At 33.6% G+C, this 19,465-nt stretch overlaps 1 protein-coding gene across 1 annotated transcript; it reads right to left on the bottom strand.

Moving 5' to 3' along the window:
* Positions 1–2,050: 2,050 nt before the first annotated feature.
* Positions 2,051–19,226, bottom strand: LOC149794171 (uncharacterized). Its single transcript, XM_089966525.1, has 9 exons — positions 19,165–19,226; positions 17,561–17,599; positions 16,400–16,438; positions 15,875–15,913; positions 12,723–12,803; positions 12,103–12,210; positions 8,572–9,711; positions 3,808–3,897; positions 2,051–2,296 (listed from the first exon to the last, which is right to left on the bottom strand). The coding sequence occupies exons 1-9, from the start codon at positions 19,181–19,183 to the stop codon at positions 2,157–2,159; spliced, it is 1,695 nt and encodes a 564-aa protein (XP_089822651.1). The 5' UTR covers positions 19,184–19,226; the 3' UTR covers positions 2,051–2,156.
* Positions 19,227–19,465: the final 239 nt, after the last annotated feature.

The raw sequence follows: 19,465 nt of genomic DNA, 5'->3' as shown, positions 1-19,465 counted from the left end.
GAGTACGGTAGCAGTGATACATTTGGTTATTGTTTAAGCAAGGAATTACAAGGGTGAATCGAGTCAATATCTATGCATTCTGTAGTTAGTGCATGCCACTGGTTGATGCTCTCTGATCTTTGGTTTAAGATGCATTTTCACAGCTTTCATAATCATTGTCATGGCTATAATTTGGTTTTAATTGACAATGGCAATATTGTTTTTATTTATTTTGGCATAATCGGTCTGGCCAGTGAGAACTATTTGCATGTCAGCTATCATAATTGTACGATAATTTGTTTAAAATTTAACAACTTATTAATAAGGGTATGATACTTTTAAAAAGAAGAAACACCAAGGATGACATGGCTTCAGTCGAAAAAACAAAACAAAAAATCATTGAAAGCTTGATATTTATTTTATTCAACTAAATAGGCAACAACTCTATCAGTTAACCTTTATACACCGTAGTCTTTAGACAAAAAGAGTTTGTTTGATCATTCGTTTTCATGAAGTTACACTCCACTGACGTAACTGTCGTTAATTTGTTTCACACGGTGATACAGATATGTTCTTAACTATAATGTGTCTCTTATAGGATGTATATATAATTTGCTGGCAAATAATTCAAAGAAGTTCTACGGCACGATCAAGATTAGCCAATGTATGCGTTTTTCTGCGATAGCTTTGTGCATTTGATAATATGTGAGTAACAAAAAGACATAAAGCAGTCGGATTTGTTCCCGTTATCTACTGGCAAAAGTTGAAATGTGAAAATGCATTGTTTAGTGCTCCTAAATTTAAATCTGGCAGTCTCTACGTCACTTTTAATAATGGCAATGGGTCATAGTTAGTATAGTACCATTCGTCTCAAACTGGTTCCATACATACAAACCTATTTGTTGGACTGGAACTAGCATTTACATTTTATTATAAAGTGAATGAGAATTATAAAACCAGTTTGTGACACAGCAAAACTGGTGGTGATTGTCAATGACTGATGTTTGCCTTGTTAAACGTTACTATAAGAATACATTATCTAGAAACAAAACTTGTAATACCTAATCTGGAGTGCATATCGAAGAGTCCATCAAGTTAAACCTGAATTCAATTGAAATTCATGCTTTTGACAAAAGGTCTTCAATGAGGCAAAATTAGTCAAGGGTTCTTTAAAGGGAGATTTAATGAATTTGCGGGTAATATCATATTGGAAACAGAATTACACATGTGTAATTTTCCTTGTATTGACTGTATTTACGAAATTCTAGAGATTGTACTTCAGCCATTATATTATGCTTTAAAGTTTTGGAAAGTTTGATTTTAATACAAAAATAGGTATTCTGTTTATAGTACTTAAATAGATCCAACAGGACTTAGGCCTAGGTAATGTTCAAAAGTGACAGTTGTTTATATGGCTACGAATAATATATCAGGAAAACGGTTATATATATGTGTGTGTGACTGAATGGGTGAAATTTTATCGTATTTAAAATTGCCCAATAAACTCTCTTATATCTAGACTCAACTTTGAGACATTTTTTTGTGAAATTGGTACTTGAGCACTACAAATCACTTCAACCATATATATATATATATATATATATATATATATATATATATATATATATATATATATATATGGCAGCCTTACGGTAGATTATCAGACAATATACTTACATTTTATCAAGATATTCATTATTATTATTATTATTATTATTATCATATATATATATATATATATATATATATATATATATATATATATATATATATATATATTTACTAATGTTGTTGAATGTGGAGCTTGATATCATACACCTCTAAAATTAGTATGGAACTTTTAGTATTATTATTTATTGTGACTGTTACAACCGTTTGCTAGATTGTAAGGCTTTAGTTATTTCAGTAGGTAATGGATCTTAGAATGAAACATGTTTGCCAGTTTTCGTAAACGGTCAATAAATTGCAGATTTAAATTTACCGCAGTTTTTTTTTTAACTTTTAAATGCGGTATAACTTGGAAGGTTTGAGACAGAAAATGATAAAGCAACAATTGGTAAAGAAACCTAGCTGTAATTCAGAATTGTAATTTATTTATAAATATTTGGTTCGAAGAAGTGACAGAAAGAAATGTAACATACACGCAAACCCACCCACACACCAATTAGAGTCCAGATTTAAATTAGGCACTCGCACAATTCGCATCCGTTAGAATCCTTCCTGTATACTGGTGGCTCTCCGCAGTCCAGTAAACACTGCTGTTGTGGACACGCGGTTGAGGCAGGAGCAGGGACAGCTGTTGTGGTGGTGGATTGACCTGTACACAAAACGTTCTAATTAATATTCCAGCTTTACATTCATATTGTAAAATGGAGATAATAATAAATGTAGGCTTTGACATATGATGGGAATTTTGTTTTGTAAATGTATGAATGAATGCAGGAAATTGTTGTCTTCATTATGATTTTGTACCTTCGAACGATATTGATGTAAACCAAAAATAAAAAACAAACGAAAACAAAACCAAACAAATAAGCAACTGTACCATTTCACTTACTATCATAATGTTAATTATTAAAATCAGGCTCGTTCATAGCATACCAATCTTGCAGGATATGTAGAGCAAATAACGTCACACAGACCATAAGGCATAAAACAATTTGGTTATGTTCACGTTTTGATTCCACTAGTGAATAATTAAAAAGAACAATAAAAATGATGTTCATTGTTTTGATGCGATTGAAATATATGCTCAGAAACGAAAATGGTTCTGTTTCGGTATAAATACAAAATAGTTGTCATTAGTAGTTCAACTTAGCATTAATATAAATCATAATAAATGAATACGTCAATGTCCAAACAAATACAATAAGAAATAAAAGAGCAAGCTATGTACTTTCATTGTTTACTTTTTTCATCGCGAGACGCAATACTTATACAAAAGGTGCAAATCCAGATGGGCCATTTTTATGATAAACTAAAACCATAATATTGCCGTCACCAAACAGCTGCCATTGTAAAGTAGATATCATTTACATTTATATGTCCTGTTGCACCTTCATCAAATATGTAGGTAACGTTATCTAAATTACCTATTATTTTCTCTTCGATAACAAACAACAATTTATCTGATTATATGGTTGTATTTTACAACATGAACCGATTAGAATGCATATGTTATGGTTTCATTTTTGGCCACTTGGGAATAGTTTTGTTTTTTACATGAGGTCATGTATTGTGAAAAGCAAAAACAATAAATAAATTGATATTCAGCAAAGAAACAAAAGGAGCAAGCAGCAAAACTAAACTTATTTTCGAGTAGAAATGATAATTTAATTATAAGTGAGTGAGAGATACATTCATTTGTAATATAGATATGGATATATATGGCGAATATTAATTTTAAGGTTTCAGCTGTACGTTGGTACGTATTATAATAGAGCAAGTACATATAGAACATTATATATATATATATATATATATATATATATATATATATATATATATATATATATATATATATATATATATTGCTTGATAATTGAAGTTAAAATCAAAGAAATGAATGCCTGAAATCGGTAAATTTATCTAATTTTATAAATAATGTAGGAATATATGGTAATTTTAATTACGATAACGTTCGTTTTACTCGATTTGATGGTAATTTTAAAAATTTTAAGACGGTAACGAAACAAATATTCTAGACACACATTCACACATTCATTCATTAATTTTTATTTTATAATATATATATATATATATATATATATATATATATATATATATATATATATATATATATATATATATATAGTTTTAACTATCTACCTGTGGGACATGTGCAGATAGGACAGTTGTTCATATCAAACCCTGCGCACGAGGCTGAGGGCGGACAGTCAGTTGGAAAAGGTGGACAATCTGCAATAATAATAATAATAATAACAATAATAATATCAAAGTTATTAATTAATTGTGTTGTATTGGCATTTGAACATGCAAGTATTTTCATCTTTATGGAAATAACAAATTTAGGGTAACGAGCTTAAAGAAAGTAGTTATTTATTTGTTCACCTTGATGACATAAGCGTACAATCTATTATGTGTGAAATTAAACATGCGCACTTAAAGCTTGTCAGCTTTAGCGACTATCAGATTTTTATCACACTTAGTAAACAGACTTATATAATCAATACATTCATTGAGATCAACGAGGTCTAAAGATATGAATGAGGTTCAAACATACGAATGAGGTCCAAGCATACAAACATATGAATGAGGTCCAAACATACGAATGAGGTCTAAACAAATGAATGAGATCTAAACATACGAATGAGGTCTAAACAAATGAATGAGGTCTAAACAAATGAATGAGGTCTAAACAAATGAACGAGGTCTAAACAAATGAATGAGGTCTAAACAAATGAATGAGGTCTAAGGTCTAAACAAATGAATGAGGTCTAAAAAAATGAATGAGTTTTAAACAAATGAATAAGGTCTAAACATACGAATGAGGTCTAAACAAATGAATGAGGTCTAAACAAATGAATGAGGTCTAAACATACGAATGAGGTGTAAACAAATGAATGAGGTCTAAACAAATGAATGAGGTCTAAATAAATGAATGAGGTTTAAACAAATGAATAAGGTCTAAACATACGAATGAGGTCTAAACAAATGAATGAGGTCTAAACAAATGAACGAGGTCTAAACAAATGAATTAGGTCTAAACATACGAATGAGGCCTAAACAAATGAATAAGGTCTAAACAAATGAATGAGGTCTAAACAAATCAACGAGGTCTAAACATACGAATGAGGTATAAACAAATTAATGAGGTCTAAACAAATGAATGAGGTCTAAACATACGAATGAGGTCTGAACAAATTAATGAGGTCTAAACAAATGAATGAGGTCTAAACATACGAATGAGGTCTAAACAAATGATTGAGGTCTAAACAAATGAATGAGGTCTAAACATACGAATGAGGTCTAAACAAATGAATGAGGTCTAAACAAATGAATGAGGTCTAAACAAATGAACGAGGTCTAAACAAATGAATGAGGTCTAAACATACGAATGAGGTCTAAACAAATGAATGAGGTCTAAACAAATGAACGAGGTCTAAACAAATGAATGAGGTCTAAACATACGAATGAGGTCTAAACAAATTAATGAGGTCTAAACAAATGAATGAGGTCTAAACATACGAATGAGGTCTAAACAAATGAATGAGGTCTAAACAAATGAATGAGGTCTAAACAAATGAACGAGGTCTAAGCAAATGAATGAGGTCTAAACATGCGAATGAGGTCTAAACAAATGAATGAGGTCTAAACAAATGAATGAGGTCTAAACAAATTAATGAGGTCTAAGCAAATGAATGAGGTCTAAACATACGAATGAGGTCTAAACATACGAATGAGGTCTAAACAAATGAATGAGGTCTAAACAAATGAATGTGGCCTAAGTGCATCCATGATGTTATCTTGCATCTTTTTTGCTGAATTTGTAAAAAATATTAGTGTTTATTTCTGATATTTATTTTGTGTTATTATTCTGGTCGAACAGGTTTATATCATCAAGGGACGCAAATAATAGTATTACGAGCAATAACGATCCATATTTGTGAGGTGATCTTGCATCTGATACAGCTGAATTTTTGCCAGTCGAGAGACTGTCTCTTTAATTTTAATCAAATATGGTAAATAGGATTATAACAGCAAGGTTTGCAGATGAGTATTATTAGAAACAAAATCCATCCATATTATTGGCGCTAGATTCGAGTTGACTTGTTCTATAATAATAATAATAATAATAATAATAATAAGATCAAGAATAAGAATAATACATTCTGTCACATTGAATTTCTGTCCATGATATATTAGCTGTGGACCATATTATAAATAAAAAATAAAGAAAGCTCCACAGCAAAATTTAAAAGATAAGATCCAGAGCCGTGTATTCTTCTATGAAGTATTTGCCTAATATCCCGGCAGCTTGTATCCACTACAGTTTGTAATAAACGAACGGCCTCAAGGAGATAAAAATATATCCAACAAATTCAGTCATTTCATTCATCAATCTTTAATTTCTAACTGATTATCGTCAGGGTGTCTCCAACAATGTCATCTTGTTTGCGTTTCAATTTGCTCGGAGTTTTTAGTGTAATAGAAAAAGCCTGATTAGTATCGTTTCCTGGAAAGGTCCATTTTCAGTGAAGGGGCGAAGTTCATCGAAGGTTACAAAAAACTATCGTTTGCATGCAATACTGTGCGCTCTACAGATATTAAGTACTTCTGAGAGAGTGACAGGTGTAAGGTGAAGTTGTTTGCATTTGCATTTGCAACATGCACAGTGGAGAGAATGCTGGCATTCCCCTATGCTACTTCCATTTACTGTGCCTGAAATTTCTTTACTTTTATTGTGTTTGTGGAAATGTACACGATCTGTGCTCGCAACTCACCAAAATGGCCGCTCCCATGTGCTCGAAAATCAGCCCGAATTAGTCTAAAGCACACTATGTTTTTAGCAGTTATTAAAATAAGGAAAACGAATTTTGCCAGAGTACACAATACCAGCTTCTGAGGGTGCAGTTAATGAATTACAAAAAGAATCGTAAAATAAGTTATCGGCTCGTTTGTGTACAATTTACTATTCAAGTCCAGCAAGTGAACATGACCAAGCGGAGTTAGCTATCTTTCGACATCTGAGGTAAAGCAAAGCTATATACTCTATAATCCCAATTACACCTATCAATCATAAACCAAAATAAAGGGAATTAAAAGTTATTTTTACAATACCTAAAATATGCAAGGTCTTTTTTTAAATACACAGTATAAAAATTGAGAAAAACCTGGAAACTCTTTTTCTTTAAAATTTAACCTTATGCAAAATACGAAAGAGAGCCACCATATTCGCAATGTTCAGCTTTGATATTTCTATAGAAACACTGACAAAATTAAAAAGGGGCCAGCAATTAAAGAGATGTAATGCCCAAATTTACGAAAGTATTCGGGGCATTTTCTAAGACGATGAACTATATGATTCCTGTTGTCTGAAACATGCAGACTCTCCCAGCAAGTATCGCGTCCATGTTAAGAAAGAATCTCCGGATTGGATTGAAACACGAAGGAGATGACAGTGTTAGATCCCACCCACCTACTCGGCAACAATCAGTTAAGAAATTATAAATATATGAATGAAATGACCAAGTTCTGTTAATTTGGTATATCCTTGATGCGTTTCTTTTATAAAAGTGGTGTGTGTGTGTGTGGGGGGGGGAAACAAGCTACCAAGAGGGTGGGTGAATACTATACTATAGCCTTTTCATTTATCATGAGTCAACTTTTATAAAAATTTCAATATTTTAGGTCAGCCTTTGTAATGCGGAGGTTATACGACCCTTAATCAAATCTGTCAAAACAGCATTCAGTCGAGTTCACTGCAAATAATGAATTGTTCAGCCGTCATGAAGATATGGGTATGATACCTATATCAGCGTGATTCTAATGTTTGTATTATTACTGTATAACATTGATATCAGAGTGTTTCTAATGTTGTTATTATTACTGTATAACATTGATATCAGAGTGTTTCTAATGTTGTTATTATTACTGTATAACATTGATATCAGAGTGTTTCTAATGTTTTTATTATTACTGTATAACCTTGGTATCAGAGTGTTTCTAATGTTGTTATTATTATTGTATAACATTGATATCAGAGTGTTTCTAATATTTTTACTATTACTGTATAACATTGATATCAGAGTGTTTCTAATGTTTTTACTATTACTGTATAACATTGATATCAGAGTGTTTCTAATGTTTTTTACCATTACTGTATGATATTGGTATCAGAGTGTTTTTATTATTACTGTATAACATTGGTATCAGAGTGTTTCTAATGTTTTTTACCATTATTGTATGATATTGGTATCAGAGTGTTTTTATTATTACTGTATAACATTGGTATCAGAGTGTTTCTAATGTTATTTACCATTACTGTATGATATTGGTATCAATGAGTTTCTAATGATTTTTTTTGTTATTGCTCTGCGATATTGGTATGTCTGTCCATCAACGATTCTAAGAATTGGTCACACATAGCACATTTACAATCCGGTCTGCAGTAAATCGAGTAATGGTATGATATACAGCTTTAAAACTATAACGACACACTTATGATTGATTTCATTCCTTTTTATTGACGACGCTATTGTTGAGCTTGTGGTATAGGGTCGGATGTGAACAGTGCATTTTACTGTCTAATAATTGTTTATCGTTCCATATTTTATGTTGGTTCTCACGTTTTAAGGGATATTATATTGGGATAACGACTTGGAAAGTTTATAAGTATAATTAATATATTATCCAAGTTCAAAATGTAAATGTTGCAACACCATGAAAGTCTCGAATCCGTTCGATTCATTTGATCAGCCTCGCTAAAACTATGAACCTCACTGACTTTGGGTTCAGTTTTGTTAGTACAGTTTTTGTCACACTTGAATGTTACATTAAGTATTTAGTGGAAAGTATCTGAATTTTGCAACCTACACATATTTAAATGAGTACAATATCTGTCTTTCTTACTTGTGAAAGCTATCGTGGTAGTAGCAGCCGTGGTAGTTGTTCCATTTGCTGTGTCGTTGGTTGTTGTACCTAATGTGGGAGGCGGCGTTACAGATGATTGAGCTATCGGCTTGGTTGTAGCTTTGATTTTCATAACGGTTGTCGTTTCCATTGTTGTCATCGTTGTGAGATTAGTTGTTGTCGTTGCAGGAACATTGGTTGTAGTTGTTGGTGCCGTAGCTGAAGTGGTAGGAGTAGTTTGCGACGTAAACGTTGTCTGGGTAGAAGAATTCGTTGTTGTGGTAAATGTTACTGGAGCAGTAGGTGTAGTTGCAGTGCTAGTTATGGTTGCCGAAAATGTCTGGGCTGTTGAAGCGGTAGACGTGGGTAAGGACGCTTTTGGTGTAGAAGATGGCGTTGTTGACGTTGTTGTTTGTGTGGTCGTGGCTGTTGTTCCTGTCGTTGGCGTCGTCGAGGTAGTGGTCAGTGTAGTTTGCGAAGTTGGTACGGTAGTTGTAGTTGGGGTTGTAGTCGATGTTGATGGTGTTGTGGTTGGCGAAGTTGGTGTAGTCGGCGTTGTAGCCGGAGTGGTTAGTGTAGTCTGAGCTCCAGGTGTTGTAGGTGTTGTTGTAGGCAGAATCGTCGTGGTTGTCGGTGTTATGTTTGTAGATGTTGGTGTAGTAGGAGAAGTTGATGAGGTTGATGGTGTTGTGCTCAGTTTAGTTGGTGTTGTAGTTGTTAGTGTAGTTGGTGTAGTTGGAGTTGCCCGTGTTGTAGTTGCAGTTGCTGGTGTAGTAGACGAAGTTGCTTGGGTCGTTGGTGTTGTTGGAGTCGTTGTGGTCGTTGGTGTAGTTAGAGTCGTCTGAGTCGTAGGTGTAGTTGGAGTTGTCGGGTTCGTCTGTATAGTTGCAGTCGTCGGGGTCGTAGGGGTAGTTGGAGTCGTCTGGGTCGATGGGGTAGTTGGAGTCGTCTGGGTCGATGGGGTAGTTAGAGTCGTCGGGGTCGTTGCTGTAGTTGAAGTCGTAGGAGTAGTTGGAGTCGTTTGGGTCGTTGGTGTAGTTGGAGTCGTCTGGGTTGTAGCGGTAGTTGGAGTCGTTGGGGTAGTTGGCGTACTTGCAGTAGTCGGGGTCGTTGGTGTAGTTTGAATAGTTGTTTGTGATGCTGTAAAAAAACAAATTCTTTTGCAATATGTGTCTCTTTTGTGGATGTATTAAGTAGTATTTTCAAACAAGTAGATAAGAAAATGTATGATAGATCTCCTGCTGTACAAGATATGCCAGATGGGCATTGATCAAAATATTTTCTAATTGTAAAATACTCGAATGTGCACAACATCGTTTCTTTAAATGTTTTCGCGATTTCGTGTATCTTTTTGTGCCTTTTGAGGTAGTTTTACTCCCTTTTGGAATGTATGTACAGATGTGGAGTTTTTTTTAAATTAAGTATATTTATAACCTTTGGACATCTTTTTTGAAGCGAATGTAACATAGTTTCCTTCAACCTTTTGCATGTTTTCAGCATGGGCATCTAAAGTCATATGTTTACTTGAAAGAAAGGTGACAACCACTGTCTTGCTCTTTTTCGTGAAATGATTTATTTAACAACAATTGTTTACTAAATAACATTAAATATCATGAACGCCAATAAAAGCAAAACCAAATTTAATCTTGTATGTCAAGAGAGACCAAAAGACTTTGCAATCTGAGAATTTGAACAACAGAGTGATTTCGTAGAGCTATTGCAATAATACAATCAAAGTGCATGCATGTTCTGTTCTGAGACGTTTGAAAGAACGAATTTGATGGGAATCAGGCGGAGTAGTATTCTTAGAACAAAACAAAAATGCGGTTTTTGTATTTATTACACACCCCCCTTTACGCTTTCTAAAATTTTTAGCTTAACCATATGAATGCTATTCAATACGAATTGGAATTTATAGAAGTTCGATTCATTGCGTCTAAAATTATCTACGCGCGTACGTCAAACAATAAACCTAATTAATCTGAATCTAGGAGTGTGATACAGAAATGCTGATTGAACAGATCACTCATGCTAGATTAAATGGGTATGTAATAATAACTATCCTTACAACACACCTTAAGCACCCAACAAGGGCTGCTTTAAGTATCCCAACAGTCATCTTTTGATTACGAGTCCTGCGTTCTACTGACTAAGCTACCGCTGCTCCCCACCTATAGATAGTCTCCTCAAAATATTAAAAACGAAGTATCAGCTGTCTGCCTCTCTTTCACTACAGAAAGCCTGGTTACATGTATCAAACAATATATGTTTTTACCATATGTGAAAAGTTAATCAAATTCCATGTATACTATTATTTTTAGTTCCTCTGCGAGATCTAACCGATGCTAAACATGAAGAAAAAAATTCAAGCATTTAGCTGTTTGCATTTTAATGTTATATGTTTATACACATCTTTTCCAAGGTATTTAGGTTATATTTTGAATGATAGGATGAGGCAAATTAATTTGGCCAAATTCTGTTATTAATATTATTATTATTATTATTATTATTATTATTATTATCATTATCACGTGACTCAGTGGTTAGCGTGCCGGACTCATGACCGAAAAGGTGAGGGTTCGAAACCTACCATCAGACTAGCCTTGGACAGCTACCGTGGCGTGACTTTACTCAGGTTGACTCGATACTAAATAACATGCTTGTGTTGCTGTGCCGTGAAGTACCATATCAAACCAAACTAAATCAGTATTATTTTAACTCTGTACTAATATCCGGTTGCGTCATTCTCTTGACATATTTCGTTTTGCACTTCCAAGCATTACTTTATCGTTATATAATTTCTTTCGTAAATTTTGTAATTGGCGCTTAGTTTCGCCACGTATGGTTTCCATCCTTAGCCCCCAGCCTGGAATTATTTCAGAACAGTTTAGTTATCTGTGTGATAGGAATGATACTCCCTTGTTTTGATTTTACAACTTTGTTGGGCAGACGGCAGCTCATAATAGACAACGTACTTTACACATTTTAAGACCATTTTCAATTTTTCATCTTTCTTTCTTCTATGTTGTCTTCTCTCATGCTTGTAGGTCTGCCCCTGCCATTCAAATATGTAAGAGTAAAAAATTTCTCTCTTTGTTTTTGAGTTTAGTGTTTGATTAGTAGATTTAAGGTGCTTCTTATCCTAAGTACTTGTTCAGCTCGACACATTTGGAAACTTTTCAGTATATGCCGTTATCAATATATATATATATATATATATATATATATATATATATGTATATAACGTATTTTATTAATAATTTAAATACAGTTACATTGTTGCTTTATCTTAAAATCGGTACCTTATAGATTAAGAACAACCTTTACCCTTTACCTAACGATCAGCATTTCCTTCAAGATAATGTCCATCATTTGAATCGCATTGCTTTGACTGAAATATATGTTACAACATAAATTAAACCATAAACAATGATAGAAGTAAATTGACTCATGACAATTGTGAATCAAAACTTCTTGCTGATATATTAACCATGATGTAAAACGGCATCTTAATGTGCCATGAAAACATACCGCTACTGCTGCCACACTTAGGGCAACCACTGGCATCTGTGTGTATTGACATAGGTGGACACGACGGATCTATCGGGGGACAATTCGCATTGTTATGACTCATCAAACCTATAAATAAAAAAAAGACAGACGTCAAATTTATTATATTCAGAATAGTTAATTGGATGATGATGATGATGATGATTATTTAAAAGTGAAATGTAAAGTTCGCCTTGGAGATGGTTTCTTAAATAAAGCGGGTCAAATCTTGTTAAACGTTATTAGGCAAGAAGAAGTGATAACGCCACATCTCTGTTTCGGTCCGTTCGTCAGCAAATAACGCTCCTTGACTTTTTAGGTGTACGTTATGCAAGTAATCAGTGGTAGTTCGTCCAAGATCTTTAGTTTCTTTCGTTGTTTATTGAATTTCATATGTAAACGAACACCTTCGGTCCTCGGTCTGAATCTTAAGAATCACATAGTACAAGCTTTTAGAGAGTGTTGTACTAAATCGAAGTAATATACACAAACTTTAAAATTCTAATGATAGCTGCCGATTTATGATAACAGACTGATGTAAATCAAGCTTTCCTTGCACTTATTCGGAATATATCTGAGAAAACTGGCAGAAAATAACTTACCAGTACTTCCACATATACGGCATCCGTTGGAATCTTGGGACAAGAGCCATGGAAGACAATTTCCTGGATCAGGCGGGCAATCTAGTGAAATTTCCAATGCACGCATATAAAAGAACGAGTGTATATTGCATATATATTTAACAACAATGTATTAATTTTAGCTTATTGGAAGAATTAACATTTTTACAATGATACTATTGCACCCTTTACATTATCTTAAAAAAAAAACCAGAGTGAGAAGAGTAATTCTTCTCAGTTTTATTGAACTTGCACAAGACCTGTGGAAGAAAGTGTCAAAGAAAATATATCCTTTACGTATACAACGTTGATTTTCAAATTTCTCAGTTTTATATAATCAGAAATTAGGTAGGTCATTGATTGCTATAAGCTGACAAATATAAAAAGTCTATATCGATATTTGCCGCCGTATTTAGCCCCACATTTGAAGCTATTCATTACAGGTAACTATCGTAATGGTCTTTCCACTTTGGACTGATTTAAATCTTAGGATTTAATATCTGAAGCAACCTTTAGTGTCTAGTCGTTCGGTCGTGTTAAAATAAATCATTATCATTCCCTTTGCAACTATTAGTGTTTACTAAAGGTCATTACTGACTGCTTTAGCTGTTGTTGCAAGCGTATCTGAAGACAATCAATGTATGTTGTTTCCGTTCATCCCATTATCGTGGCCACTAATTTTTGCAAATTTAACCTTCTGTTGTATGTATTGTACCAATGCCATAATAATGAATTTTTAGTGACTAAGTTGGTATCGTTGGATATCTAGCTTAGCGATCATTGATATTCAACATACTAGCATGGGAAAACCTTATACAATGTACTTATAGCAACTAACAGTGGTATGAAAAACAACACGAAGAATACGTAAGAACATCACCTATTCTTATCCTGCTGTATGTAGCATGTGAGGATACATCTACAGCTAGGTCTGTGCGTTTATTTACTGTCGATCCCAATCGATCGGTCTCTGTATAAACATTTTTGGAGCATAACTCTCAAACTGTTCAAGATATATCCATGACACTTGGTACACACATTGAACTTGATGCCCATATTTACCTTTCGCTATTCTCAGGTTTACAATTTAGTGCTTTGATATGAATTGGGTCAATTGTCTGTCCAGTCATCACATTTGTTATCCACATTCTAGTTTTCAGGGCAGCACTTCTACTTGAGGACCAAGAAATCATATTTCCAGAAAAATAAAGCCCTGTTGATTAGAGTGGTACACATTTGCACCTGACTTTTAGGAGAGTATATACTATCCAGAAAAATAAAATTTAAGTGACTTAGTGACTTAGGAGGTAGCAATATTGAGGACCCAAACTTCCTGTCGAAATTTGTATCTCCCCAGTCATTTATACTTTACTTTTCTGGATAATATATACAAAGGGGTGGGTGACCAACTGGACGATCTTTTTAGACAGTTTTGGAAAGAACCATCCATATATGTTTACAAACATCTAGAAAACGTAAATATGAAGACGAGATTAGAGGGTTTAAGACGAAGTTGGAAGGGATGTTTGTTTTTGTGGAGAGCAATGGTAATATAAAATATTCTTTTTTGACCATTGTTTAGTGTTATTCAGCAGATTTCTATAAAAAACAAAAATATTTAAAAATCCAGATAATATAGGTCCGTCATTAAAGCCGCACCACGGGCTTCCAAGAGCCGCATGAAGTTCGCAAGCGGCGCATTGGACATCTCCGACATATTTCATGAAAAATAAAGTTCAAGTGACTGGAAAAGTAAATAACTTTTCACGATCATTGCACATATATCAATGTCAACACCAGTCAGTGCTTGTTTCCAAGGCTGGACAAGTATGAGCCAATTAAAGCGAAAAGTGAGTCCACTGATACACTGGCTGTATCCTTTGGAGAAACGCATCAAATTATACTCTATCCAAAATTTATGAACTCCGGAAAAAGATAGCATGACTCATTCTGAAATTTTCTATTGGGCCTCCTCATGACATTTTGTTTCTAAAGTCTGCAAGTATACCATTATAAAACTCTAAATTTAAGGTTAAGAAAAAAGTTATCAAACTTTCATTTACTTTAAAAATTCTAACCTTTTGCAATTTCCCTACTACAGGGCATACATTATTCAAATTTAATTCGTTCATTTAAACTTTTGTCAAACAAATCTTAATAAGCTGGAATAATATATTAACGTCTACTACTGTAAAACTGTTTTATACTATCCGGATATAATAAGAGAGTGTGTTAGTGTGTGGGTGAACAAAATGCATGAGTGTTTCTAGACATTATTTGTATGTATGATTGTGTGTTCAGAAGCTGTTTTATTCTAAACACGTCTTTTGACTGCTATACATCTGCATGTGTTTGCGTGCAAATGATTCTATAAAACTAAACCCCTAAATATCTTAAGGACCACGTGGCACACTGGTATTTTCTGACCAAATTTCTCACTAACAGACACCAGGTTGTTTGCACGGGTAAATATACTTCCGAACCAAGTCATATCATAAGTGGTGTTCCTCAAGGATTTATATTAGGGCCTCTTCTTTTTCTGCTGTTTATCAATTACTTAGCCTTGTATCCAGCCCACTCTAACACAGATCTTTTCGCTGACGACTCTACATTGCATTTATTTGGTAAATCTCTAGACTCCATCAAAAGTAAGCTTCAAATCGACCTCAAGAATATATCAGTTTGGTGTCAACAAAAGCAAATGCATATTAATATCTCTAAAACGAAATGTATGACAATCAGTACAAGGCAGCGCCTATCTACTAACATTCTAATTCTAAACGGCTTAGACGTGTCTCTTTTCCAAATTCAAAAACTTCTTGGTATCTACATTGAGCAACATCCCAGCTGGAATACACATATCGATCACCTATGTGCAATGGTACTCGAAAGAATAACTCTATTAAAATTGCTTTCGAGATTCCTTCCTCCCCAATCCTCCCCAATGAGCATTTCTGTTTAAATTGGCTTGGTACAACGGATAAACGGTCAAGGACATTGCATCAATAGATGTAAAGGTAATTCTTAACTAATTCTTCAATAGTAAATATCCACCATCTGACTTGTTAAATGTTCATCTACAAAGGTAAAGTGTGGAATTTTAATGAACTTCCATTAACTATAAGTCATATTACCTCCTCCAGATGAACCTCCCGATGATGTGACGCCTGACGCTGTAGTAAAATCATGAATAGATTATTTCATCTGAGATTTCATAAACAATATGACATCACTGCTCGAAGAAACGGCATATACATTTATGTATGACTGAATATAAATGAATGAATCAATGTGCCACGCAGTCAGTTAATGGTTGAATCAATTCAGGTACACACACACACACACACACACACACACACACACACACACATATATATATATATATATATATATATATATATATATATATATATATATATATAGAGAGAGAGAGAGAGAGAGAGAGAGAGAGACAGAGAGAGAGACAGAGAGACAGAGACAGCCAGTCAAACATAGAGACAGACAGAGACAGACAGAGACAGAGGCACAGAGAGAGAGAGAGAGAGATGCGTCTGAGTGTGAGAAAGGATTTTTGACGATCGTTTCAATTTATTAAAGTTTTTATCTTTCAATATTGTAATTCCTTTCTTGTCAGAAGAAAGAATTTTTCTGTCTGTTACCTCCCCCAGAAGTGCTGCCTGATGATGATCCACTGGATCCTGGATTATAAGGTTAAGAAAGAAAGAAAGAAACGAGTCAGATTAGCGTATAACGTGTACGTGAGTTTTAAGTAGGCGGCCTTAACAATACCAAGGAAAATAGTTACTGTAATCGTACGTTGCATATTTTGGAAACTTTAAGTGCTGAATGCATGTAATATATGTTGAAATAGGTGAGTTTTTAAAATAATGATTTCGATTATGATGTTAAATATCAGCAATATATAGGCACGCTAAGGGTACTGTGTCGACCAAGCAATACTATTATATTATTTCCTACTTCCGGAAGAGCTGTTCTCCCATAGCTTGTTTGGTTGGTTCTCTACTTCACCAGACAACACTGTAGGATGACAGTTCCCAAAGGAAAAAAATATTGTATTTAGTAGCAATATTGCCCGCTGGATCAGATATATTTTCCATCGTCATGTAAAAGATCAAGTGGAAACGGATACTGTCCTAAAATAGATCCTGGATCTCGTGACTTTATCATGTCATGGGCCAAATAACTGCACTCCTTATAGTGATAAAAGCACAAAAGAATGTTTACTTGAACAATGTCCAAAGCATCAATTTGTGATTTGAAAAAGACAGTAACTGAAGCTTAATGCAGTCATATATAGAAAAAAATGGTGTAACGTATAACAACTTCTCTATGGTAAAATTAGATCTTACACGTAGTTTCTATCTTTCCCGTTATAAATGACAATAATCTCGTGTTTTGTCTAATGTCTCTTAATCATAGTAGTAATGGCATATATATATATATATATATATATATATATATATATATATATATATATATATATATATATATATATTCATATGACTGAATAAACACATGATTGAATCGATGCACTGATCAGTCAATTAATGAATGACTCATATTAATTACATGCATGTATACTTTACACTCACACACGCACTCACACACACACACACACATATATATATATAGAGAGAGAGAGAGAGAAAGAGAGAAAGAAAGAGAGAGAGACAGAGGAGAGATAGAGAGATGGGAGTGCGTGTCAGAAATCATCTTTTACGATCGTTTAAATTTCTCACAGTTTTTATCTATCGATAGTATAAGTCATTTCTTGTCAGAACAAAACACTGTTCTGTTACCTCCCCCAGAAGTGCTGCCTGATGATGATCCACTGGATCCTGGATGATAAGATTTATAAAAGAAAGAAAGAAAAGAATCAGATTATCATATAACGCACACATGAGTTTTAAGTAGGTCTCCGGAATAATACCGTTTGGTAATTACTACATGTATGAATATCGTCCCTAGAGTTAACTCGTTTTGCATAAAAGAAAAGGATACAAAATAGGATTTAACCTTTTTATTATTTTGACGTAAATTTCTTGCTCATATTTTGAGAAAAGCAATTTGACGTTTCTATTGATAGCCATCGGGATGTTATTCATAATTTACACATTGAGTGTCCTCTACCTTTACCAGGTTCATGTGAAGGTAAAATCCTTGAAGCCAGAGTTTTAATTATATTACTGGGAGGAGAGGTATAATATTTCCAACCGAAATTGCAATATGTACTGTAATATGTAAATTCCATAATGCGGACACTTTTAATACTGAATACATGAATTATCTGTTGAAATATGTGCCTTAATAAAGTAATGATTTCGATTATCATGCTGAAAATCAGCAATATTGGGCCTCTTCAGGCCAAGGGTACTGTGTCGACCAAGCAATACTTTTATATTATTTTCTTCTTCCGGAGGAGCTGTTCTCCCATAGCGTAGTTTGGTTGGCTCTCTACTTCACCAGACAACACTGTAGAATGACAGTTCCAAGGGAGAAGACTGATTTAGTAGCAATATTGCCCACTGGATCAAGTACAATTTACGTTGTCAAGTATAGCATCACGTAATCAAGAGGAAATGCATACTGTCATAAAAAAGATCCCTATTCCAGCCAATCGGATCTCGTAAATTTATCATGACATACGCCAAATATTGCAGTCTTTAGAATGATACCAAACACTAAACAAATATTATTTAAAAAATGTCCAATGCATCTATTCGTGACCTGATGAAGAAAAAAAACCGAAGCTTCATGAAGCTATCTATACATAAATAATGCAGTACCGTATAATAACTTCTTTATGGTACAGATTTGTTAGGAGATTTTATACGTAGTTTCTGTCTTTCCAATTATAAATAACAAGAATCTCATCTTCTGACTAGTGTAGTTATGTGTCTCTTAATCATACTTTTAAATTATATAGAACATTATTTAAATTTCCTACAGCATGTAACATTGTGTGGCTATGATTTGCAATGTTCCAAAAAGAACTCCGTTTAAGATCAGTTCGATATCGAATAGAAAACCAAAATAAGGAAAAATGTTCTTGTCTTTGACGTCAATATCGAGATTATTGATCTCCCTAATATAAACAAAATATACCTAATATTTAAACAAATGCATGATTTACGAAAATTTATGACATTATGTAACCGGCTAACTGTTTAAAAGATACTAACAATTACATCCTGATTTGGAAAACATACTTAATGTCGAAATACTTGTGAAGAATATAACTTTCATTTTTGTGAATTTTATAACAGTAATTTGTTTTAAGAACCCTACTAGGATACTTCAGTTTATATATATATATATATATATATATATATATATATATATATATATATATATATATATATATGGTCATCTCAATGTTTAGGGAAAAATCATTTATGCCTACCAGATTGTCCCCCAGGCATCTCTCCAGGATGAAAGCCACCAAACAAACTAGACGCACCAATGTTACCTGAATAATATTGTTTTCTTTTTAGTTATTGAAGAAAAAAACTCACATATCTTGTAACAAACAAGGACTGCTTCATGTGAAGGAAATGAATGTAAATCCTAATATGCACTACATAATTTACTTTGAGATTTGTTGTTGGTGTACCAGTCGATTTTATTTGCTCTAGCCTGTGTTAAAATGTTTTGACGAGTGAAATAATGGTTTGAATGCTTTGGTGTAATAAACAGTTATTAGA

This window comes from Sinohyriopsis cumingii, chromosome 8, assembly GCF_028554795.1.
Source record: "Sinohyriopsis cumingii isolate HCF-2022 chromosome 8, ASM2855479v2, whole genome shotgun sequence".
Taxonomy (NCBI): Eukaryota; Metazoa; Mollusca; class Bivalvia; order Unionida; family Unionidae; genus Sinohyriopsis; species Sinohyriopsis cumingii.
The sequence above is the reverse complement of the archived record's forward strand: the minus strand, read 5'-3'. Positions and strand labels throughout refer to the sequence as shown.